The 25216-nt window shown below is 42.3% G+C and overlaps 1 protein-coding gene across 7 annotated transcripts in view; it reads right to left on the bottom strand.

The window, feature by feature from the left end:
• KALRN (kalirin RhoGEF kinase) overlaps positions 1-25216 on the bottom strand; it is a 739094-nt gene that overhangs the window by 267752 nt on the left and 446126 nt on the right. For all 7 annotated transcript variants that reach the window (XM_034786199.1, XM_034786196.1, XM_034786193.1 and 4 more), the window contains exons 11-12: positions 21165-21356; positions 1604-1773 (exon numbers count right to left, since the gene is read on the bottom strand). In XM_034786199.1, the coding sequence (XP_034642090.1) occupies positions 1604-1773; positions 21165-21356 (362 nt within the window). The remainder of the gene's footprint in view (positions 1-1603; positions 1774-21164; positions 21357-25216) is intronic.

Genomic DNA, 25216 nt, shown 5'->3' with positions numbered 1-25216 from the left:
GACAGTTAAAATAAGACAGTTTGAAGCCCTATAAAATACACTGTCAGGAAAAATCCTGCACTGGTAGTGTAATAGGATGAACCAGCAGACATTTTCCATTCCTAGTCCCTATCAGTCTGTGATTCTGTCTTGAGAAAAAAAAAAAAAACCAAACACGTTGAAACATCAATTCCCGAGACTAAAGCAGTAAACTGGCACTTCTGTGCAAGCACTGCAACCTAACCATGATACTGGAAGGTGATTAAGAGTTTGCTCCTAGCCCTGTTTAATGGGTGGTGTGGAGCTGTACCTCCCCAGGAGAAGCTCCACAAAGAAACTATGACTTGAGCTCCTGTTTTGCACAGTTGCCTGGGGAAGCACTCTGAGTTAGCTTATTACCAAACACAGCACATTTCCCCAAACTCCTGGCCAGCTAGCTTGTAGTCCATGGAACCAAGATTCTGCCTTCTTCTGTCCTTCCTTACCCATCGGCTCACAGCAAGAAATATCAAGCAAGGAATCCCTGTTCTTCCCTCCTGCACTCAAAAGGCTCACCTGTAATCCAGGTAAGTCTTGTACAGTTGTACAGTGAGGCAGAGACATGTACACCCTATTTCCCCCCATGTAGCTGCATAAGGTTGAATCACAATCAAGCTCTATATAACCACATTATATAGCAAAAGTTCTTGTGGTGGAATGTACATAGCTGCACATGGAGGAAGGGAGAGAGGTAGTTTGTATCTATAGACTCTGTATGGAAGACTCAAGAAGAATACTACTGTGAATAAGATTTTTGGCGTTTAGTTAATTCCCGTTAAACAAGTTATTTCTTCTATTTTAGTGATGATCATTTGGTTACATTCCTGGCAGGTATTGGAAGATTGTCCGCACTAGGATAACCCTCCCAATACAAAAATATAGGGCTTGATTCTAATCTCGGTCACACCAGGAAAAATCAGTAAGCCACCACTGAAGTCAAAGTTAAACCAATGTAAATGAGAGCAGAACGTGACCCTTGGGGTGGAATTTCTTGATAAGATATATTCACACCAGATAGGAGCAAAGTTTAAGAAACTCATATTTACTGAGAGGAAAGAAACATTTCTTAAAGTCAGTCACTAGTGCATTATAAATTGGGTAAAAAGAGCAGCTTTAATTTATAATACAAATGCCAATACAAGAACAGTCTGACAGCCTGAATAACTACATGTACTGCACACAATGAAATACTGTGGCCTGTTATACAACTATACAGGTTTTATTTACAGGCATACAGCTTCCATACAGCAAGAGTAATCACGTAACTCACTGGGCCTCAGCTCACAACCATTTAACAATCTTCCGTAAATATTCACTCAGAAATATTCACCTGAAAAACATTTAATCTACCAATCCATCAGACACAGCAACCCATGCTGATTCATAGACTATTCTTCTTAGTCTCTACAAATCACTCCTTGCAGTTTCAATAAAATACTATAAGAGCTTGAATCATCATCAAATATAAAAAGTAGTGAATAAATTCTCCTGTTAAATTGTAAATTACATTTTTCCCATTAAGTTGCACCTAACGCACAATGCTTCACCAGATTTCTTGACACCTCTCCTGAGGTAGGAAACATACCTGAGCTGTTGGATTAGATCTTCGCCTTCTTTAATGACATTGAGGGTAGCATCCAGGGTGGCTGTTTGCTGCTGCTGGAACTGCTTGATAAGCTCCTGAACCGCATCCACCGAGTCAGCACAGACATCCTCTAAGAGCTCCTTCTGCAGATCTTCCATCCATGTCCACAGCTGTGAAGGAGGGGAAAGAAATACAAATCAGAAAGAGACAGAGGTTGAGATTTAACCCTTTTATCCTTTAATTCCATTTTAGAAAGCATTAATCAAGACTCGACACACAAATGGTTTCAGATGCTAAATGATACCTAAACTTATGGTTTCAAAATCAAAAACCTGTACTGAGTTCTCGATTCTGGCAGATGGAATTTAATTTTAAACATCAAAGTAAAATACACATATCAGAATATTAAGCGCAGTATTTCTCAATTTAATTGGCATCTCAGTCTATTATATATCACTATAACCTTAAACTAACATACTGCTGCAACGAACTCTACATACAACAAATAAATTATAATCCCTTAAATTTGCAATGACCCAGTCCTATCAGGAGCTGAGTGTCCTCAACTCCCACTCACTTCCCTTGGAGTTAGGGTGACCAGACAACAAGTGTGAAAAATTGGGACGGGGGTGGGGGGTAATAGGAGCCTATATAAGAAAAAGACCCCAAAATCGGGACTGTCCCTATAAAATCGGGACATCTGGTCACCCTACTTGGAGTTGAAGGTGTTCAGCATCTTGCAGGATCAGGCCCTAAGAAAATATATCAAGTGTGTGATATTGATTGATAATCAGTTGTGCCCAGTCAACCATGCTTTCCATACAGTATTTTTGCAATGTGCCCTCTGCAGCTGAGATTGTGACTTTAGGATCTAGATGAAATCCAGACATAATAAGAAGGTGTCTTTGTTTTTACTAAACAGCAGTGACCTCAATCAATTCTATCCTGATCCATTCATTTAAAATGGTCCTATTAGTTAAAAACATCATTTTACTAAGTGTTTAGATTAGAATTTCCAGTCAACTGTTCACTCACTGAAATCTGAACAGCAGACAAGCCCAAGCTCCTAGATAGTTACAAAGCCCCCTACAAAGCACTGAGGTTTCCCCATTAAGCTTGCCTTGAAGAGCAGTGTAAAATTGTACCAACTGAGCTGGCAATGTGCCAGAAAATCCTCATGGCTCTATGAGAGAATATTTTCCACTTGATGTGTCCCATTAACCCATTCTCTGTTGCTCTCTGCTGCATCTTGTGCAAAGTGACAGGACAAGTCACTGTATTGGGAAGTGTCGCCATTCCAATTGTGGCAATTCTAAAAAGGACAGGGCTAGTACATTGGGCAACAGTGGAACTGTGTTTTGTCTCTCTTCCATGCAGCTACAAAGTCATTCTCCTCAAAGCAAGTTAGAGGTACACATCAAGGAAAAGATAGACCACTACGTGGGAGAGTCAGTGAAGTGGGTAAAACTATGTTTCTCTTCAGAATGAGGCCCAATTGACCATAAGCCTGCTGATTTGCTGGGGGAATCAGGCTTCCTGTGTTCTATTCCTAACTCTGTTACTGACTATTTGTGTAACCATGGGCAAATCACTTAGGAAATTATTTTCAAATATGTCTACATTTGCTTGAGATAGCATCTGAATATCTGAACTCATTAACTTCAGATCTTTCCAGAGGATGCCCTTTGATTGTGAGGATTTGCATAACAAAAGCTATCAGAATTTAGGTTATCCTTGACTCAGACGGTTTTAAGTCTTTAGACTCCATCAATCCCTGGGAATCCTAATACAAAGGATCAGTCAGTATTAATAAGATTAAGAAGATATTTCAGAAACAACTTGCAAAAGGAATCTCACTCAAGTTTATCTTTATTTCACACCTCCCAGGTGTTGTACTACTAGTAATTCCAATTAGTATAATTCACTACAAGGTCCTTCACTTATGAGCGCAGCAAATGTAATAAACTGAAATCCACTACAGCATCATACGGAGGTCAAGCTGGTTGTTAAGTGAGACCAAGAAGCCACACTCTTTATTTTGGCTTGATACAATTCAGTACAACATTTTGTGTTTTGGGGGATTGATTTTTAATTCTGACGCAACTACTGAATTGATTTTAAAAACCCATTTGGCATATGAACCCTAACAGAAAGAATTTATAATGCATTTCACTGTAGCCCCTTCCCTGGATTCAATAATGCTTTTCCACCCTTTCTGTTCTAACAAGCAAAAGGCCCATGGTGGGACAGGGAATGGTCACTAAATCATGTCAAAGGTTGTTATTCTGCACCTCAAGTCATACTCTGCACATTGCAACATAGAAGTATTTCTGAGCACTGGTATTTCTCGTCTATGATTTAAGAGTTGTTATTCTCAGCTCATAGTAATTATGAGGCTCACATTTCATCTGTTTCCACTAAAAATGGAAATTGAATGTGGGAATCAACAGAAAATTTCACTTGGTAAACACCATTTGTACCACGGAAACCTTTATTAAGGAAATTCGAAAACAAATGAGCTGCACAAATTAAACAAACTGCCATCAAACTGCATTAAAAAACCGGCACGATCCATTGTTCCTACCAGTGGGTCCCTAAATGATTTTCAGAGGTGCTGAGCATTCTCAATATTCACAGACATCAGTGGGAGTGGAAAGTGCTCAGCTTCTCTTAAAAATCAGTCCATTCCAACAACTGATTTTAAAAACCAAGGCAACTTTTTATATCTATAAATCATTAGCTTTTGATTCAGACCATTTTTCAGTGGCTAAACAGACAGAAAAGAATAAGTCATCAGACATATGGTATGTGGCCCATAGGCTTCCCTAGTCAGTGTAACATATGCTGCAGTTTGCTCTTGGGCAGTCAGTTCATTTTAGGCTGAGTACAGATTCAGTTTTTCATTGAAACCCTTTATGTTTTGGAATCAAGTTTTGGGCATACATTTGCAGGAAGCGAGTTTTCCTCCTGCATTTTTAGCATTAGTAAAATTTGCAGTCACATATTTTCCATTTGTAATTACCATTTTTATTACAAGTGCCAACAATGTGCATAGCTCAAAAAAAGAAAGCAGTCTCTACTCCATCTCGCTTCGCAGCTCATACAAACAAAGACGATAGAAAAAACTGGAAAACTACATGAAGCAATAATATAGAGGTATTTTTGTTCACTTGCTTATTCACATTTACTGAATTATGGTCTGCTGCAATAAATCATGGATGCAAATATTAATCATTAATCTTTAACGGTTAGCAACCTGATATGCACCTGCAAAAAAATATCCACCCACAAATTTTACAGGTGCAAAATACATTTAGGCAAACTGCAACTACAAGAAAGATTGTGATGAATATTTAGCCCTTCTGGTCCATGAACAAGCTGTATATAGATAGGGGTTTTTTGTTTTGTTTTGTTTTAAATTAAAGCAACCATAGTTTCAAATGAGAAAAAAATATTTAATTCCCTGATCACTAGATTGTTGCTCTATGGGAAAAAAAACCAAGGCACTATTTTGGACCATCTGCCACTTTTCTTATGTATTGTAGCAACTTTCTCTCTGTTCCTCCCCCCTATAATACACAGGCAGCTTCACTTGATGGAAGAACAAGACAGCTCTTTACTTTCAGCTTTGTCATCTGATGCAATACCCGTCAGTTTACTCAAGTACTTAATGAGAGCACTTACTGGAGGTTTGAAGGACACCTGTGTCTGTTACCTAGAAATTATTGCCTTTGACTTAGAGCAAGGGACTACATGAATCAAAAATCTGAAATCCGAAAAGATGATTAAGAAAACCTTGTCTGCGAGTGTGGAATAACTATTAAGCACGCTGTGCTACACCAGCTTTGAATGCTGCTATTTCTAAATGCTATTCAGTTTCAATCCCCCAAAATATGATGTAAAAGTATTTAGCAATGATACTAGTAGAAAGCAAAATAAGGAGTGGGTAAATAACTATTGAGATTTTTACAGTTGGACTAATAATTAAAAATGGGAATAATAAAGAAAACAGACAACTTGTACAATCTCAGGGAGTACACAAACTACTATTTACAATATAAGGTATGATATATATGCTTACACAGTGTGCTCCGAAAGTATGTTCATGGTAGGTCAGTAGGTTAATAGTCATCAGGACAACTAGAGCTAAAACAGTGTTAAAAGAGAAATAAAGTAACCACCCAGGTGCTCTCATTTACACACTGAGAAAGTGGAGATAACATGTCACAGGGTATTTGTGAGAATGAATTAGCTCATGCTTATAAAGCACTTTGAATATGTCAAATGCTATCTAAATGTAAGTTATTGTTATATTTTCTTGGGGTATTTCAACACCATTTTCATATGTCAGAAAGGTCCTATGTGTTACATGTAATGATGGAAGACAGAAATATCAGTGGAAACATACTAAACAATATATAGATTGATAAGATGTGACATGACCAGTAGGGTTGCCAGGGATCCAATTTTCGACCAGAACACCCAGTCGATAAGGGACCCTGGCGGCTCTGGTTGGCACTGCCGACTGGGCTGTTAAAAGTCCAGTCGGTGGTGCAGTGGAGGCCTGGGGCCAAGGCAGGCTCCCTGCCTGCCGTGGCTTCCAGAAGCGGACGCCAGGTCCCTGCAGCCTCTAGGCGCATGGGAAGCCAGGGAGGTTCTGCGTGCTGCTCCTGCCCCAGTGCTGGCTCTGCAGCTCCCAGTGGCCAGGAACCGAGACCAATGGGAGCTGCGGGGGTGGCACCTGCAGGCGCAAAGGCAGTGTGTGTAGCCTCCCTGGCCCCCATGCACCTAGGGACTGCAGGGACCTGGCGGCTGCTTCCTGGGAGCCGCAGTTAGTGCTGCCGGACCCTGCATCCCAACCCCCTGCCCCAGCCCAGAGTCCCACCCGCACCCAAACTCTCTCCCGGATCCTGCACCCCGCACCTCCCCAACACCCCGCCCCAGCCCTGAGCCCTCTCCTGCACCCCAAGCCCCTCATCCCTGCCCCCCAAACCCCTCCAGCCAGAGCCCTCACCCCCCACACTCTAACCCCTTGCTCCAGCCCAGAGAACCCTCCTTTATGCCAAACCCCTCATCCCTGGCCCCATCCCAGAGCCCACACCCCCTCCTGCACTCCGAACCCCTCAGCCCCAGCCTGGAGCCCTCTCCTGTACCCCAAACCCCTCATTTCTGGCCCCACCTAGAGCCCACACCCCCAGCCCAGAGTCCATACCCTCCCCGCACCCCAACCCCTTGCCCCAGCCCAGAGCCCTGTCCCACACTCCAAACCCCTCATCCCCAGTCCCACCCCAGAGCCCACACCCCCAGCTGGAGTCCTCTACCCTCCCGCACCCCAACCACCTGCCCTAGCCTGGTGAAAGTGAGTGAGGGTGGGGGAGAGCAAGTGACAGAGGGAGGGGGGATGGAGCAATCAGAGGTGGGGCCTTGGAGAAGGGATGGGGCAGGGGTCTTCAGTTTTGTGCGATTAGAAAGTTGGCAACCCTAATGACTGGATATCACAAATGAAATGCCACATGATTAAATGTCCATACTAAAGTGACACCAGTGTAACATCACGTGACAAGAGTGATGCAACCCAATGCTGCTGATGAAACTACAATGTGCAACTTCCATGGTGATATGCTGATAAGACATCCTGCAGCGAGATATAATATGACCAGATGTCATCAACAAAGTGCTTGTGAGAAAGAACACAAGGAAAGAAGGGAACAGTTTGTGAAGAAAGGATCTGATCCCTTCTTAACCTCTTTCTTGCTTTTTCATTCCCTTGCCAATTTCTTGATATTCATTCTTGGTTAGGCTGCATCTGGTGCTTCTGTATGTGAAGCTTTTTTAATTAGTATCCTCGCCCATGGCAAAAGGATTTGCAAAGCCTAAACATCTGATGTTTTTTCCAAGTTCTGCATGGACCACACTGATACAGCACAGTATAATCTCCTCTTGAGGCAAACGTGCTAATGGCAGCTACACTTGCATCAAGCATGTAGATCCCCAAGGACATATATATGCAATTCGACGGGTTGGATCACAGAAACCCCCTTGGGAGCTGCCACCCGATGTGNCATTATATTGACTTATTATCAAGTTTTTTATAAAACCATATAGACTGCACAACGTCACAGGGGCCTAACCACCGCATGAGATGAAGGTGGCTTTACCGAGGAGTCTAATGTTCATGCTCTTTAGTTCTCCTGCTATCAGCATGAATTGCAAAAACATGGTCTCCTTTTAGCAGTTTTTATTTTTAATTTAAGTTGTCTGTAATTATGAATCTGAAGACAATTAACTGAGAGACTGCAAAGAGAAGAAAAAATTCAACACTCAGTTATACTGGTGTAAATCAGGAGAAATTCAACTGAAGTCAGTGGAGTTACTCCAGATTTATACCAGTGTAACAAAGTAGAATCTGGCACAGAAGGAGCTCCTAACAGCTGCAAGACCATGCACTGAACATTTAGTGATTTATACTGATGGGAAGGGGAACCATGAAATTCCCATTCAAAACTGTTCTCTGGCTCATCACATTCCATAACTTCTCCAAGCAGGGATCTAGATATCCCTCTTCCTCTACACATTTCCCTGTGGTTTGGATTATCATTTGCTAAACATATATACACATTTATCCTGATCTGCAGTTTCAATACCTTTGTGTGCCTCCCCCAGCCCCGACTAGGAATTTCACTTGTGACAACTCTGAATCACTCTGTGAAAACTTTTGAAGGATTAAACAAAGTGCTTTTGCCTTTCTGTAACCAAAGACTCTTTCTGAAGCCATCATCCTCTCAAACTATCATGTTAATATTAACCACTTTAAACTAGTTTTATAGACTCTATTTATCAGGTACATGCATTTATGGGGGACTAGAACATGTTTTTGAGTGACAGGGATGAATTACAGGAGATTGCAGCATGGCTTTAATGAAGACTATTGAATACAGAAGCTGTCACAGATGTTGACAACGCATACTACTGGCTGTGCATACTACTGATAGAGCTGCAAGCTCAGGGCAGGTCTTCACTACAGGGGGGGGTCGATTTAAGATACGCAAATTCAGCTACGCGAATAGCGTAGCTGAATTCGACCTATCGGAGCCGACTTACCCCGCTGTGAGGACGGCGGCAAAATCGATCTCTGCGGCTCCCCGTCGACGGCACTTACTCCCACCTCCGCTGGTGGAGTAAGAGCGTCGATTCGGGGATCGATTGTCGCGTCCCAATGAGATGCGATAATTCGATCCCCGAGAGATCGATTTCTACCCGCCGATTCAGGCGGGTAGTGTAGACCTAGCCTCAGTCACAGATTCATAGATTCCAAGGCCAGAAGGGACCATTGTGATCATCTAGTCTGATCTCCTGTATAACACAGGACAGAGAACTTCCCCAAAAATAATTCCTGGAGCAGAGCTTTCAGAAAAACATCCAATCTTGATTCAAAAATGATCAGTGATGGAGAATCCGCCACGACCCTTGATAAATTGTTTCGGTGGTTAATTACCCTCACTGGCAAAATGTACACTGTATTTCCAGTCTAAATTTGTCTAGCATCAACTTCCAGCCATTGGATCATGTTATATCTTTCTCTACTAGATTGAGGAACCCATTATTAAGTATTTGTTCCCCATGTAGATACTTATAGACTGTAATCAAGTCACCCCATAACTTTTTCTTTGTAAAGTTAAATAGATTGAGCTCCTTGAGTCTATCACAATACGGCATACTTTCCTGTCCTTTAATTGTTCTTGCAGCTCTTCTCTGAATCCTCTCCAATTTATCAACATCCTACTTGAATTGTGGGCACCAGAACTGTACACAGATTTCAAGCAACAGTCACCCCAGTTCCAAATACAGAGGTAAAACAACCTTTCTACTCCTAGTTGAGATTCACCTATTTATATATCCCAGAATCACATCAGCTCTTTTGGCCACCGCATCACACTGGGAGTTCATGTTGAGGTGATTATCCACCACAACCCCCAGATCATCTTCAGAGTCACTTCTTCCCAGGATATAGTCCCCATTCTGTTAGTATTGCCTACATTCTTTGTTCCTAGTAAGTATGTCCTACATTCTTTGTTCAGGGGAACCGGGAAAAGTTCTGTCCTCCTTACCTTGACAGTACCAACGGAATGCACTATTTATATTCATTAAAAAGAGGAGTTTCTGCAGAATTTGCTGACTCATGAATGACTATGTTAAAAAACACTTTTTGCCTGCAGCGTGAACCTCTTACTTACGACGGGCCTGGCATATGAAGGGTTAATTCACAACATGCATGCCAAATCACAGGTGGGAGTGTAGATGCAGCGAGTCTCTAAAGTTAATAGTGAACATGGTCAAAGCAGAGAAAAAACAAAACAAAACAAAAACAAAACAGATGACTGAAAGGAAAATGAGGACTATGCAGTGTACATTGAGAATGTGTCATGTTCCATAGGAATCCCTTGGCAAGTTCATGACAGATGAACAGACAAGTTACTTTTCTTTTACATGGCATGCTGGATTTATTGAAATTTGGCCTATACGTTTGTGTTTACAATCATTTGGCTGTAGCTGATTTTTTTTTAAGAGATCACAGATGGCAGAATTTTTATTCAATAGGGGTCTGGCTGTATTTCAGACTCAGACTCTTCTGATTGGGTGTAGCGTGTGCTGCCAGGATACCCCAGCTCTCCCTTCCCAGCTCCTTAATCCTTCGTAAAATAATCTTATTTTCTAGACAATAAATGAATTGGACCTCAGCACAGTCCTTGAGGACCCTGCTTTCCTGCTTCCACAGCTTCAGAGCGTTGTTAACACTGCTAAGGTATGTGACAGGTTTAAGCCTGTAAGGGATCTACCAGCACAAAGGACTGGTGAGCATTTACACTTCTGTCAAAATCATGGGCCAGATTCTGAAGTCAGTGGGAGTAGCAAATGCATATCTAAGGGCAGGATTTGTCCCCTGGTGTTCATGATAATCAGTTGATGATGCCACAGGCTGATCTCTTATACATTTAGCTTACATGAAACTATATCCATATACTTATTTATTATTTGTATTGTGTTAGTAGTGTACCCACACAGGCTGCATCTACGCAATCAGTAATGCTATCTCGTTGTCCTAGGCTCTGTAGAAAGGTATTTGAAGATATTTCTCCTGTTCTAACAATGGTAATGCATGTGTGTGTGTGTGTGTTTGTTTTGTTCATTTAATATGTGTGTATGCATCTAAGGTGGTGATATCCGTCTGATAAATGTATTTACTCTGCATCTTTGACAGCTTCACCTGCTCTTTGCCCACTAATCCATTTTACAGGACTACTTCTAACATTCCAAACATGCGAGCACCTTTACACAACTGCCATTTTTTAAAACTCAACCTGTCAGAAAGGTCTTTCCTTTTCCCCCTCAAATGGAGAGTCTTCCTCTCACAAAATCCCCCCAAACAAATTTCACTGATCCAATGCCCATAATATTCAGTATTGGACCAGGGGTTTATGTGTAAGGTTTGATATTTCACAACCTTGCAGAGAGGGCTGATATTTGAAAGTCAAATCTTCTAGGCAGCCTTGAAAATCTGAGCTGGGAGTTTTATACCATTTGAAAAGGAAGATTCACAACTTTTCAACAAGACACGCAGCACTTGATTCTACCCCCGAAAGGTCCCAAGATATAAGATACTGAAACAGTGAAATGTTTATGTATAAAAAGCTAATTTTGATCATTCTTCGAGTGCTTTATTTGTTTTTCAATTATTTTTAAAATTTATCTGTATAGTGAATTGAGGTGGGAGGGGCTAAAATGCCGAACAGGCCAGTGGACCAAAAATTAGATGAGACTTCTTGGGTATATGGGTGAGCAGCTTTGTGTATTCAAAAGGCTGGACCTTCCCAGAGATCTTAAAAGTTGTCAGTTGAGTCATTTCATTAATTATCCTGAACATCATAGCACTCTATCATTTGATGGGCATATTCTTCAAAATGACAATAGTAACAGTTAAATTTAAGCAATATAATGCAATGTATAGAAAAATAAACTGTGAAGTGGGTCAATTTAAGATGAACAACAGAATTAAACAGTGTCTCAGAAACAGTCATGTTTGCTCTGTGATTATCTTTGATTCATTGTCATCATCTGTTCTGTTTGTTTGTATCAACAGCTGGAGACCATAAACAAGCCAATATTAATTTTAAAGATTCCCAAAGTCTCTACTACAATATAAAAGCCAATCTCTGTTAAAATTAAAGACCTAAAAGAACTAGATCCCCTAATTATGGCACTTGTCTGAAGCACAGTGAATTTAATTTCATAACCATAGCACTCTCTGTGTGTGTGTGTGTGTATATATTTTAAATGGTACAGATAGCAACGCCTCTGGTTACGATTGCCTGACACTTTCCAGTAGAAGATCCTGTTTTCAGTTGCTTATAACTTTGTCAAACTTAAACTGTTCAGGCTGACATTCTCCATAGTGGGTGTCTGCTTAAGCTGAAATTTGTGAGGAAGTTTCAGCTAAAACTGATGTGCATTTCTGAGAACGAGGTTAGGGGGAAAGAGGGTTACCATCTATCTGGTATTTGACTGGCCTGGTCGGGTTTTCTATGGATTTGCCAGTCGTCAGAAAAATAATTTAATTTGCAAGATTTTTTTTTTTAATGTGGGTCTAAAGATTTGCATTATTATCACAGTACACTGGGAAATCTAATGTTAGAAGTTTCTATGTCCAGCTAAAGATGCTGCTGTATTCCCACTGTCTTCCCATCAACATACAAGTGCACCATGCATGTCTGTGAGAGAGGGTTTGAGTCATGTGAGAGTGAGGAGATGTGCAAGGCATATTAAATAATGGAAGATCAGGGAGATGGTGCAAGTGGATCCTACTATACTCCCGGAAAAAAAGCTAGCATCAGTAACTGCAAACTGACAACTGGCTAAAGGAAACAGACCACAAAGACTAGCTGGCAAAATGTGCTGATAAAACAAACACCCTTTTTGCTATCAATGCTGTTATCAGTCTTATCTATATGTGTTTTCCTCTCTAGATACTATAAGTGTCTGTTGAAGGGGAGAACAGGGAGGAGTGGTTGCGGAGTTGCCATGTGGTTGGGATTGCAAAGGGCTTGACTTTTGGGGAGGGTGCTGGGTTTTTTGCGTTTTAAAGGTGGTAACCCTAGGGGGAAAAAGTTGTTTGGCATGTATTAAAAATATTTTTATAACTGTTTCCTTGAGAATCTCTAGCACCTCTATACTTTGGAGCAGGGACTTGATATTTGGAAGGCTGTTCCCCTGAGCCAGAGAGGTGCCTTTAGCCATCCCTATGAAAATTCGTCCAGATTTTGTCAGGATATAAGCGTCTGCTAAATTGCAGTTTGCACATGCTCAGTAGAGACTTGTTAGAGTTTGTAAGCTACGTTTTCTCAAGATTCCATTTGTACTGAGCATGCTCCATCCCCCCACAGTTCCTTGTGATGATCAGACTGTGCATGTACCATTCATACTAACCAACTGAACATGCTCCATCCTGGGGATGCCAGGGCTGAGCAAGACTGTCCCTACATCATTCATACCTCCCATGTGCCAGGGACCATGGTGGTGCTGGACACAGGACCTCTGAGCAGCAGGACAACCCCTCCTGTGCTTTCGGTGCTTCCCTGCTGGCACCAAGGCAGTGTGTAAAAGGAGGAAGCATCCTGACTGGAATTCACAGGGGTGAGAAACTTGGGGCAGGGAAAAGAGATGCAGGCTGGGGAAGGGGACTTGGGAAGAAGCCTGGGGGGGATAGGAGCCCAGTGGGAGGAGAGACTGTGGGAGGAGCAAAGGTGGGCAGAAGATGGAGAGGAATAGGAATAAGGGGCAGATGCAGAAGGAAGGGTGGAGAGGGTAGGAGCTGTGGAGGCAGGGGGCAAGCACTGGGGATGTGGCTGGAACAGAGAAAAGGGGGGAAGATATGAGCAGGAGGGAAGGAAGGAGCAGGAATCAGATGGGGAGGGCACAGGCAGGAGCCAGCATGTATAGCAGAAAGGTGGGGACACAGGCAGAACTTGGGAAGGGTCAGGAGCTGGGTATGGGAACCAGGGGCAGGAGGCAGGGAATGGAGGGGATAGGAGCAGAAGGGGACAAGGGGAGGATGTGGTGACAGAAGGCCATGGCTGGCCCTTCTAAGAAATATATAAAAACTCAGACAGTGAGACCCACTGCATAGTAAACAAAACAAACAAAAAGGTTTAAACAAGTGAAAGACAGGCTTGAAGCCACAGCCTGGCCAGCTGGCTGCCAGTTTGGAGTCTGATGCTGAACTGAATGCAGGCAGCATGTGTTTAATCCCCAGAGAACTGGGAAGCTCCATATGCAGACTTCTACATTACAGAACTGTCACATTTAATGCAGCACCCATGTAGCTTAAATATGCCCACATCAGGTCAGGATTCCTTTGGGGTTTTATATCTGTCACTCCACTGCCAGCCAACATAAACATCACCAAGGCAGTGCCAAACCTTATGTTTTCCTTAACCCTTCAATACACTGTGGAGTGTATGCTCACCTGCATATGCAACTTTTTAGACACCCAAATTAATGCTAACAGCTAGCCTTAGGGCATGTCTACACTGCATCTGGGAGAGACTCTCTCAACCTGGGTCCACACACGTGTTCTGGTTGGACTTGTGCTAGTTTTCTCAAAACAGATGTGGACTCAGAGCTTCAACGTTGCAGTTTAGGCTGGAGCTTGGGCTTTTAAGACCATCCCCTGTCCCCCAGGCTTCAGAGCTCAGGTTCCAACCCAAGCTGCAACATCTACACAGTTATTTTTAGAGTGCCAGCACAAGCCCCACTACCATAAGTCTATGGACCCAGGCTGGGTGGCATGCCCCCAGATGCACTTTAGATATGCCGTTTAAGCCCTGCCCATGAAGCCAAGAATGTAGTCAAGTGTGTGCCTGTGTCCACCCCCTACTGTTCAACTTCAGCAATTAATGAACAAAAACTATTTCCAGTTTTGACTCTATTCAGGCTGAAGACATCAATGCTGCTGGCACATAGCCACGTGAGTTCCTGCAGCTCTAAACAAGCGGGAGAAAACATCATGTGCACTAAACAGAAAACAAAATCAGTAGAGAAAGAAATAGCATTTATAAGTTGCTAAATTGGTATTTAATTATAGAAGACCATTAAAAAAGTTACTAACTATCCAGAGCTGTTGATAGTGCCCCTTTATCTTTACATTTCTGATACAGGATATTGCCAACCCCAAGGATTCCAAAAGCTTGAGTCTGGCCCTTAAATAATGAAATTATCTTTAAAATCATGTGATTTACAAATATTAAATGTTTTCTTTTTATTTGCCTTCTGTTTTTTGAGTCTTTAGGGTGCCCTTGGGTTGCATTTGCAACCTTTTCTCCAAAAGCATGAGGTCTAGAAACTTACCTATTTTTAAATGAAAGCTGAGATTCTAATGAAATCCCTTGAGTCCAGGAGCTGGAGCTTTATGAAAAATACCAAACATCACAGCCTTGCAATACGATCATGAAAGTTGGAATTCATAGCAAATGACAGTGAAACCTACAGACAGACTTGATGCAAAAACCTACACTAAGACACCCTCAAAGCTTGGAGAAATGACTCATGTACAAGTCTGCAGAATTCTTCTATCCTGAAAGCTCACTGACAATAATTTCTAATTCTGCCCTGGCATATGGGTAATTGGATTTGATTCCCAAGGGAGCACTTTCAGGTCTTGGGATAAAGAATGTCTAGTACTTTTTGGCCTAGCAGGCTTTGAAAGATATGTATGATGATCTTTAGATGATATTTAATGTATTACAATAGCGAGGCACACAGTATAAAGTTTTTATGTGCCTGGGAATAAGATAAGATACGATAGCTACAGTACTCATGAATGATCAAGTGGGAGTGACTTATGTAGTTCATCTAAATTCACAGCACTGAAACATTTATACTGCACCAGAAAATCGTATTTTCAGTATATGCCATGTAGTCTTGGCAATGATTTTGAGAGTTTTTAAGAAGTTTTATTGGTGCTATTTTTCATACCCCTTCACCAGTAAAGAAAGCATCCTTAGTACAATGAATCCAGGCCTCAGAGGGGACCATGTGCAAGAAGTAGTGCTTGGAGTCTCCCCTTTCCAATGACATAAAGAAGCCACTTTTAGCCTTGTTAGGTCATAAGATATCTGGCCTTAAAATACTCACTGATTCAGGGCTAAATATTGTCCTGTGCCTTCAGCCAGTGCAATTCAGGCAGTAGGGTTGCCACCTTTCTAATTGCTGGTAACCGGACCCCTGAGGCCCTGTCCCCTGAGATGTCTGCTGGTATGAACAAGGACTGTATCAGGGGAAAGGACTGCACCCAGACTAGGAAGGAGTCTAGTCTGTGAAAGAAGCTTATTGGAACATCTCTGAGGGTGAGATATTACCTGTAATCAGTTCCTTAATGCATTAGACTTAGATTTGCGTGTTTTTGCTTTATTTTGCTTGGTGACTTACCTTGTTCTAGCTGTTATTACTTGAAACCATTTAAATCCTACTTTTTATACTTAATAAAATCACATTTGTTTATTAATAAACCCAGAGTAAGTGATTAATACCTGCGGGAGCAAACAGCTGTGCATATCTCTCTATCAGTGATATAGAGGGCGAACAATTTACCAATTTACCTCGTATAAAGCTTTATACAGAGTAAAACAGATTTATTTGGGGTTTGGATCCCACTGGGAGCTGAGTGTCTAGGTGCTGGAGACAGGTAACCTGCTGAGCTGTTTTCACTTAAAGCCTGCAGCTTTGGGGGCATGGCCCAGACCCTGGACCTGTGTTGCAGCAAGCTAGCATATCTGGTTCAACAAGGCAGGGTTCTGGAGTCCCAAGCTGGCAGGGAAAATGGGCTCAGAGGTAATTTCAGCACATCAGGTGACAGTCCCAAGGGGATCTCTGTGACCAACCCTGTCTCCCTCTTCCTCCCGCTTCCTGGCCCCATGGTAACTGGTTTGGTGTCTGGTCAGTGCATCTGACTGGACACTGCCAGGTCCCCTTTTTGATAGATAGGAGACTGGGGGGAAGAACAGGGAAGGAAGGATTTCTCTGACAAGTTGATTGATTGATTTATTTTTGAAATGGGAGTTGTTAGAAGCTGCTCAGATGTTGGGAATCTTAGAAGTAGTCCCAGGCAGAGATGGATTAATGGGCAGGGTGCAGGTGAAGTGGTCAGAGATACATGATAAATGCAATCAGTTATATGGTTCTAGAATTTACCATATAATGTTAGAGAGATTACCAAAAGACACAAGTTTATCACAAGACGACTGTCAGAATACTTCCACAAAGACTGTGTCAGCAAGACTGACTTCTCACTACTGACCTCTCTTTAAACAGCTGTCTCAATAAATCCATTATCAAAAAATGAGAATTTGAGAAACTTAGATAAAAACTAGGTCTAAACTAAAGCTTCCTGCATTATTGCTAAGAAAACACTACCAGTGTGGGGTGGTAGGTGACAACTAGGGGTGTGCAGTCATAGGTGGTTATATTTCTGTATTGAAGCAGGCTATCTCGAGGTATGCAGGTGGCCTGTTACAAGATGTGATCTACTTCTCTGGTGGAGTGTCCTTGTTTGGTGAAGGTAGTGTTAAGGTGTGTATCACGGACTTTCTCCTCAAAGCATATTCTGTGGTATCTGTGTGTCTGGCTGATAGGTCAGACGTGGAGTGATCGCGTTGTGAAGTGTTCACCCACAGGTGATATGGTGTTTTTGTCTTCAATCATTTTCCCGTGGAAGTTCATTCAAGAGCATGCTGATTGTCTGATTTCACCCACATAGTTGTTACTGGGACATTTAGAGCATTGGATGAGGTATACAGCCCCACAATGGAACCCATATGTGGTACCATCAAACAAATAGAACCCATACTTGATGGGGACCCCATCCTGAAGGAAATCTTTCCTGAACCCTCATCCCCTGCCAAACAACCCCCACCCCCACCCCAACCTCTCTAAAGTCATCATCAGAAGCAAGCTTCCCAGAGACCAGGACGCACCAACTCAAAGCAGCACCAGACCCTGCCAGAACAACGGATGCAAAACCTGCAGACATATTTCCACTTCTGCAATGATCAACACCCCCCACAACACACCTTTCAAGAGCCACGGATCCTACACATGCCTATCACAACATGTGGCATACCTTACCCAGTGCACTAAATACCCAATAGCAACTATGTGGCACAGTACAAAACAATACAAGGCACTGCAATGCAAACAACTGCTCTCCCAGAGGGGTATGCTGGTATTGTAACTGGAATACTTCTTAGAAACAGCAGCAATCGAAATCAGATGTCAACATGTTACTGCTGCCACAACACGATTTTCTGCCTTGAAATCTGAGTCTGAACTTCTTCCCTAACTCAGTTAAAATCAATAGAGAGTTTTGCCTGATAAAACTGAGTGAAGGCTTTAGAACTGGACCCTAATGATTATATCTTAGCTGGATTGAGAGCCCAGCTAATACGCAGCAATATGCCATATGTGGACCTATTCTGAAAAAGTGTCAAAAATGAATATAGGCTTACAGGTCTAGTTTGGGGTGGATATTTGCTCAGGGGTTAGAGCATGAGGCTTCTGGATTTGGTTTCAGACTGATCTGTGTGACCTGGGGTATTCTCAAAGTGGTTGTGGACTGGATTTCAGTTAGAGACCAAGAAATCTCTATTTTCCTGTGAAGGAAGTCAGCTAGCACAGAAATGAGTGAAGAGTTTAAACACTACCATAGGGAAAGATGGCAAAGGAGTATTATTTCTTCACTTTTAAAGAGTTCAACCATCTATTTTAAAGCCATGCTGAAAAACAACATTTATGTTGGTTAATTCTCCATTTTAAAATAAGATTCAAGGTCCAAACAAAGCCAAACCATGAGTCCCTTTCACTTAGGTCAACCTATTTATACTATAAAAAGGCAAACCCAGATCCAAACATGTGCCTAGACTCTATTGTTCTAACATTTTGCCCTTCGCACCAGCTCACTTCTGGCACTCTTAATTTACTTCATTGTCTTCAGTGTTTGCTGCATCTGGCAGATGAACACTGAAAACTCAAAAAGAAGAACAGGAGTACCTGTGGCACCTTAGAGACTAACAAATTTATTAGAGCATAAGCTTTCGTGGACTACAGCCACTTCTTCGGATGCATACTCTGAAAACTGAAAACTCAGCAATTTCCTCACTAAACTATCTTGGCAATAAGCATGCTGTTAGGGCCATGAGATTAATGCCAGTGCTTCTAATCTAAGATATGGAAACATGCTAGAGGAATGATGGAGGTAATGACAGGGGATGAAATTCAGTCCACCCACATATAGCCAAACTATTTGGATTCATATGAGTAAAGTGTCAAGGGGCTGGGGAAGTGAAAGCTTCCCCTGTGTAGCCGAGCTACTGAGCATCTCCCAACTCCTTGTGGCTGCTATGAACTGCAATAGCCCCTGTATCAGGTTTCAGAGTAGCCCCTGTAGTGGCTCTGCATCAACTGCAAAGGCTATTAAAGCCACTGGATTCCCATAAACGTGGATCTATGGCTCCTTCCCTGGTCTGCTGTCATTGAAGCCTTTGAATCAGTTCCATATGGGATTGCAAAACCCATGTCTGCTGTGAATAGTGCACATTCTGTACTCCACTCATGTCCCCCTGCACAGAAGCCAGGTGGAGTTTATACAATACAGAGGTCCTAGCACCATCCTCTCTGCATCATGGGTGAATTTCACCCTGACAGAGATTCTGGGCTAGTTATGGATCTCAAACAACTAGTTCAGATTTCACCCACTGCTACCTTAAATTATGGACCAGATTTTGATCTCAAATACACCTTTGAGTTACATTTTTTGGTTGCATCCCCCCACAACCCAGACAGGCTGGGTGGCCTCTGGAGTGAGTTGGGATGGAGGTGGCACTCCCTCCCTGGACCCCGCTATGTGGAGCTGGCTCGAGCCCTGCCAGCTTTTGCCCCACCCCCAAATAGAAGTAAAACTATGCCTATGCCCATGGGTCCCCCCCCCCAGCCCAGAGCCCTGAGTTCCCCTCCCCCGCCCCTGCGGGTCCTGGTGTTTTTATGGCATGTTGAGGGGGGCCTCAGCAGGAAAAAGGTTGAAAACCCCTGGCTTAAAATGCCAATGGCTTCTTGAAGCCCTGTCTACACTAGCATTGCTAGCTACCATCTGTGGAGCTGAACCAGTGCTAGCAACAATGGGAATTTTTTATAAATAATTTCTAGTGCAGACATAACCAATGAAGTTACACCTCATGTACACCAGTGTAACTGAGATGAGAATCTGACTCTATATTGGACACTAGAGCGATATCTTGGTCTGAGAATTATGGGCCCAATTCAGCAAGGTACTTAAGCACATGCTTAAACTGAAGCACATGAATGCTGATGTCAATAGGACTTACCAAGTGCTTAGATTTAGACTTTTTTTTTTTTTTTTTTTAAGTACATTGCAGAATCAGGAGCTGTATGTGCAACTTTGTGCACCCTGCTCTTCCAACAGCTGAAAATTCATTACTGTATCTTCAAGGCTTAACAAAAGTGAGGATATACTGCAAATCTTTCATACTTTCTCGGAGGCTACCTCTGTCATCATAAGACTTTTGTTTATGGACGTTCCCTGAAGCCTATTATAAATGACTTGTTTGTAGTGTGCAATTCAACTAATACAGGCAAAGCCTTCAGTTAATAAGAGCATCTTTATGGATCAAGTGTGCTGTTGCAAACTGATGCTACAGTGCATGAAAACAATGATTCTGACTAATTCCATCTCCCTCAGAAGAAAGCCTATCTTTAAAAGTCACTCATCACTGAATGGCCTTTGGTCTACAGAAAAATGTGAAGTATGCTTTAATTACATCCCCAGGGGCCTCCTATTTGATGTCTTGTCCACTGTATCTCGGTCGAGACAGCCTTATCTTTGAATGTTTTTCACTTACACTAAACAGCATGTATTCAGGTTCTCACTGAGTCATCAAAACCTCATGTGTATGCATGCTTGTGACTCCTTATGGTTAATTTGGAAAACAAAAATCAGCTTCATTAACCACTTTAATTTTTCTAGTAACACTTACTAATAATGGCTATGTTATTTTTTCTAGAAACAGTAACAGTGGTACATTAATTAATGCTACATTACCTCAAGGAGTACATATTTTACTGCAGGCATGTTTATGTCTAATGAGTTTATCCTAATTTATGTTCTTAGATCTCAAACACATATGACTGGCCACTTATTTTACAGTGCCACCATTTAATTGTGAATTAACCACTTTTTGGTCTGTTTTTGCTATAATGTCTCACTATGCTATTGTTCCATATCATGCATAAAAATGGCTTAAGCACATTTCTCCTCTCTACTGCAGTTAGGGCCAAAGCATCCAAATCAAACAAGGCAGGAATTTGGCATATGCCCTGTGCAATATGCCCTGTGCAATAAATGCATCCTGTTTGTGTCCTCTGAGTTTTCACTTTGTACATTGAGTCAGTCTGTTGCATCATTTTGCAATATAGAGAAATTCCATCACGTGCATCTTACCTCTTTGGTGTGAGTGTGGAAGGAGACAGACATGTCCAAGAGAAGTTTCCTCTGTTCCACTCTCCGGACAAAGTCCTGAATCCGCACTTCCAGATGCCGGGCTGCTTTGTAGATCTCTTCAGGGTCACATTCCCCGGTCTGAGCCAACTGCTCTGCAGCCTCTAAAAGCTTGTCTGCATTCGTGTATGTATTCTACCAGAAAACAAAGCAAGGAACAGAGTATGAGTAATATAACTGTGGCAAGTAAACTACTGAAACAAGCTGCTTGCAGTTTCAAAGGCATGAAAGCGAGTGATTATCAGAGTTGTAAAACAATGGTAATAATTCCTATTGGTGCTGCCATCTGTGAGAGGAGCAAGTATTAACCCAGATAGACTAATCCCTGAATAGGCATGAAATAATTTCTTGTTTGAAATGCACACCACTACAGCGCTAGCTGGCCTGACAGATAAATACGACTGTGTTTTTTCCAGAATTCTGGAATTTCTCAAAGATACAGTAATGGAGCAACTGGAGTTAACCAGTTCAGAGGTAGAAGTTGTCTCACGCGACACTTGGCAGCACACTGGTTATGAAGGATTCCTAATGGCTATCATATTGCAGCATGTAATCATATTAGCCCGAAATATCTCATCCGCAAGAAATGTTTGCCTTTCGGTGGCTTTTGCGTGGTAAGTTGGGAGAAATCCAAGTGTGAGATTTTGTCTTCAAGTTGCTTCTTTGTTGGCTCTTATCTATTGTACACTTGATTTATAAGAAGGAGCCAATCACTCCTACTGTGGGCAGGCTAATCAAACAACGTGAAATGACACGTTTATGAATGACACCATCCCCAGTCTGTCTGAGGTACTTACCTGGCCCTTTCACTGTAGTAGCTGCGCACCTCACAATTCTTTAATGTATTTATCCTCACAAAACCCCTGTGAGGCAGGGAAGTGCTATTATCCCCATTTTACAGATGGGAAATGGAGGCACACAGTGACAAAGTGACTTGTCCAAGGAAGTCTGTGGCAGAACAGGCACTTGAACCCAGGTCTCCCAAGACATAATCTAGTACCCTAACCATAAGGCCATGCTTCCTCTCCTCCTTTCCATTCCATCTGTGGAAAACTCTGCTATACTAATATACAAAGAGTGTGTCCCATGAAATAGAAATGGTGTATAGACAGCACAGACCATTAATTCCAAAATAGGGAGTTATACAGTCAGTTTGATCGATTATTTATTGTTAAGATTATTATTTGTGTAGGTCTAGATTGTGCAACCAGTACTCACAGTGATGGTAGGGTGACCAGATGTCTCGATTTTATAGGGACAGTCCCAATTTTGGGGTCTTTTTCTTATATAGGCTCCTATTACTCCCGACCCTGTCCCGATTTTTCACATTTGCTGTCTGGTCACCCTAAGCGATGGGCACTTCTCCCCCAAGTATTCCACTGAAGTCAATAACCCATAGTGACCAAAGAGTGCTAGGCAATTTACAATCAAATAAAGAGATAACATATCAGCCCAAAGGAGTTTCCAATCAGGAGGCGGGATTTTCAAAAGCACTCAGCACTGGCCTCACTCTATTCCCATTGAAGTCAAAGGGAGCTTTACCATTCATTTCAATAGAAGCAGAGTTATGCCAGCACTGAGGGCTTCTGAAAATCCCATGCAGAGATCTTTCTCAGCTAAGATATACATTAACTCATTGAAAAGTGTGGACATATGCATCCCCCTGAGCATTTAAGGAACACTGTTGGTCTAAAAGCCATGAGTCAAATCCTGAAGTCCTCACACAGAGGATATGCCAATGGAGTCAATAGGAGATGCCCAGAGTAAAAACTGAGTAAAAAGTAGGTAACAGTCTCAAAAGCCATCCCCATATATTTAGGAAAAAATCCCTTACCTATACTACAAAAAACATCTTAGATTATTGAAGTAGAATGAATATGGATATGTAATTCACTATTAAATTTCCCTATTTCTTCTGGTTGGGTATAAATATAACATTTTTTGCATTTCTCCTCTTGGACAATAAAGCAATATAATAGTCAGTTTCACTTCTAATAGTAAATTCCTTTCACTTTCAGGTTCTTATGCAGTAGCACAATGCCATAATCATAGAATCATAGAAGATTAGGGTTGGAAGAGACCTCAGGAGGTCATCTAGTCTAATCCCATGCTCAAAGCAAGACCAATCCCAACTAAATCATCCCAGCCAGGGCTTTGTCAAGATGAGCCTTAAAAACCTATAAGGAAGGAGATTCCACCACCTTCCCTAGGTAACTCATTCCACTGCTTCACCACCCTCCTAGTGAAATAGTTTTTCCTAATATCCAACCTAGACCTCCCCCACTGCAACTTGAGACCATTGCTCCTTATTCTGTCATCTGCCACCACTGAGAACAGCCTAGCTCCATCCTCTTTGGAACCCCCCTTCAGGTAGTTGAAGGCTGCTATCAAATCCCGCCTCATTCTTCTCTTCTGTAGACTAAATAAGCTCAATTCCCTCAGCCTCTCCTCGTAAGTCATTGCCCCAGCCCCCTAATCATTTTTGTTGCCCTTTGCTGGACTCTCTCCAATTTGTCCACATCCTTTCTGTAGTGGGGCGGGGGCAAAACTGGATGCAATCTCCAGATGTGCCGAATCGAGGGGAATAATCACTTCCCTCAATCTGCTGGCAGTGCTCCTACTAATGCCGCAGAATATGCCATTAGCCTTCTTGGCAACATATCCAGCTTCTTGTTCACTGTAATCCCTAGGTCCTTTTGTGCAGTACTGCTGCTTAGCCAGTCAGTCCCCAGCCTGTAGCAGTGCATGGGATTCTTCCGTCCTAAGTGCAGGACTCTGCACTTGTCCTTGTTGAACCTTATCAGATTTCTTTTGGCCCAATCCTCCAATTTGTCTAGGTCACTGTGGACCTTATCCCTATCCTCCAGCATATCTACCTCTCCCCCCAGCTTAGTGTCATCAGCGAATTTGCTGAGGATGCAATCCATCCCATCATCCAGATCATTAATGTAGATGTTGAACAAAACCAGCCCCAGGACCAACCCCTGGGGCACTCCGCTTGAAACTGGCTGCCAACTAGACATCAAGCCGTTGATCACTAACTGTTGAGCCTGATGATCTAGCCAGCTTTCTATCCACCTTATAGTTCATTCATCCAATCCGTACTTTTTTAACTGACAAGAATACTGTGGGAGACCGTATCAAAAGCTTTGCTAAAGTCAAGGTATATCATGTCCACCACTTTCCCCATATCCACAGAGCCAGTTATCTCATCATAGAAGGCAATCAGGTTGGTCAGGCATGACTTGCCCTTGGTGAATCCATGTTTAGGTTCCGAACAATGTAGGGCAATGCTAATTTTTAAAAAAACAACCATTTTCATATATTTTGTTTTTTATTCCCTGGAAACAGTTCTACCTGTCTGAGAATCTGTAAAAGCTCAATTTAATAAAATTTAAATTTGGGGGCCAAATTAGTCTTAAAAGTGTCCCTTTAATGTGGAAGGCAAGCTGGAAAATGCCTGTTCTCCAAAGAGGCAATTCCACTCACAGACACTTTTATCACTGTCACTTTAACTGGAGTGGAATAAATGACAGTAAGGCTCTTCTTGTGTTTTCATTTCCTTGCCTTTCTGTATATTTTTAGTAACACTCTTAACTGGTTTTCTCAGGATACAGCACTTACTGTACTCTGTTTGAGTTGAAGTCTAACAATAGTATGTTTGTCATCAATATGGGAATCTTCGGCTGTGGTGTAAACCAGCACAACTCCCGGTGATGTCAACGGGAGTCATGCTTTATTATGCCTGGGCTGAACGTGATTAACTGAGATGATGATCAGATATAAATGAACTGTGACATAAGGCGAATTTAAACATTCTAAGGGCTAGATAATGGGGAACAAGGTGGAGGGGCTGGTCTCAACTGCAATCCCTTTAGTAACCTCAGTGACTCCAGCTACCCCATAAAGGGACGAGCAAGGGTGTTGAGGCAGTGGAGCCACAGTCCAGCCTTCCCTCTATAACAATGGAGCTGTCTGGAACATGCATGGGAGTG

Source organism: Trachemys scripta, chromosome 11 (genome assembly GCF_013100865.1).
Source record: "Trachemys scripta elegans isolate TJP31775 chromosome 11, CAS_Tse_1.0, whole genome shotgun sequence".
NCBI lineage: Eukaryota > Metazoa > Chordata > Testudines > Emydidae > Trachemys > Trachemys scripta.
Note: the sequence above shows the minus strand (reverse complement) of the source record. Positions and strands in the feature narration are given on the sequence as shown.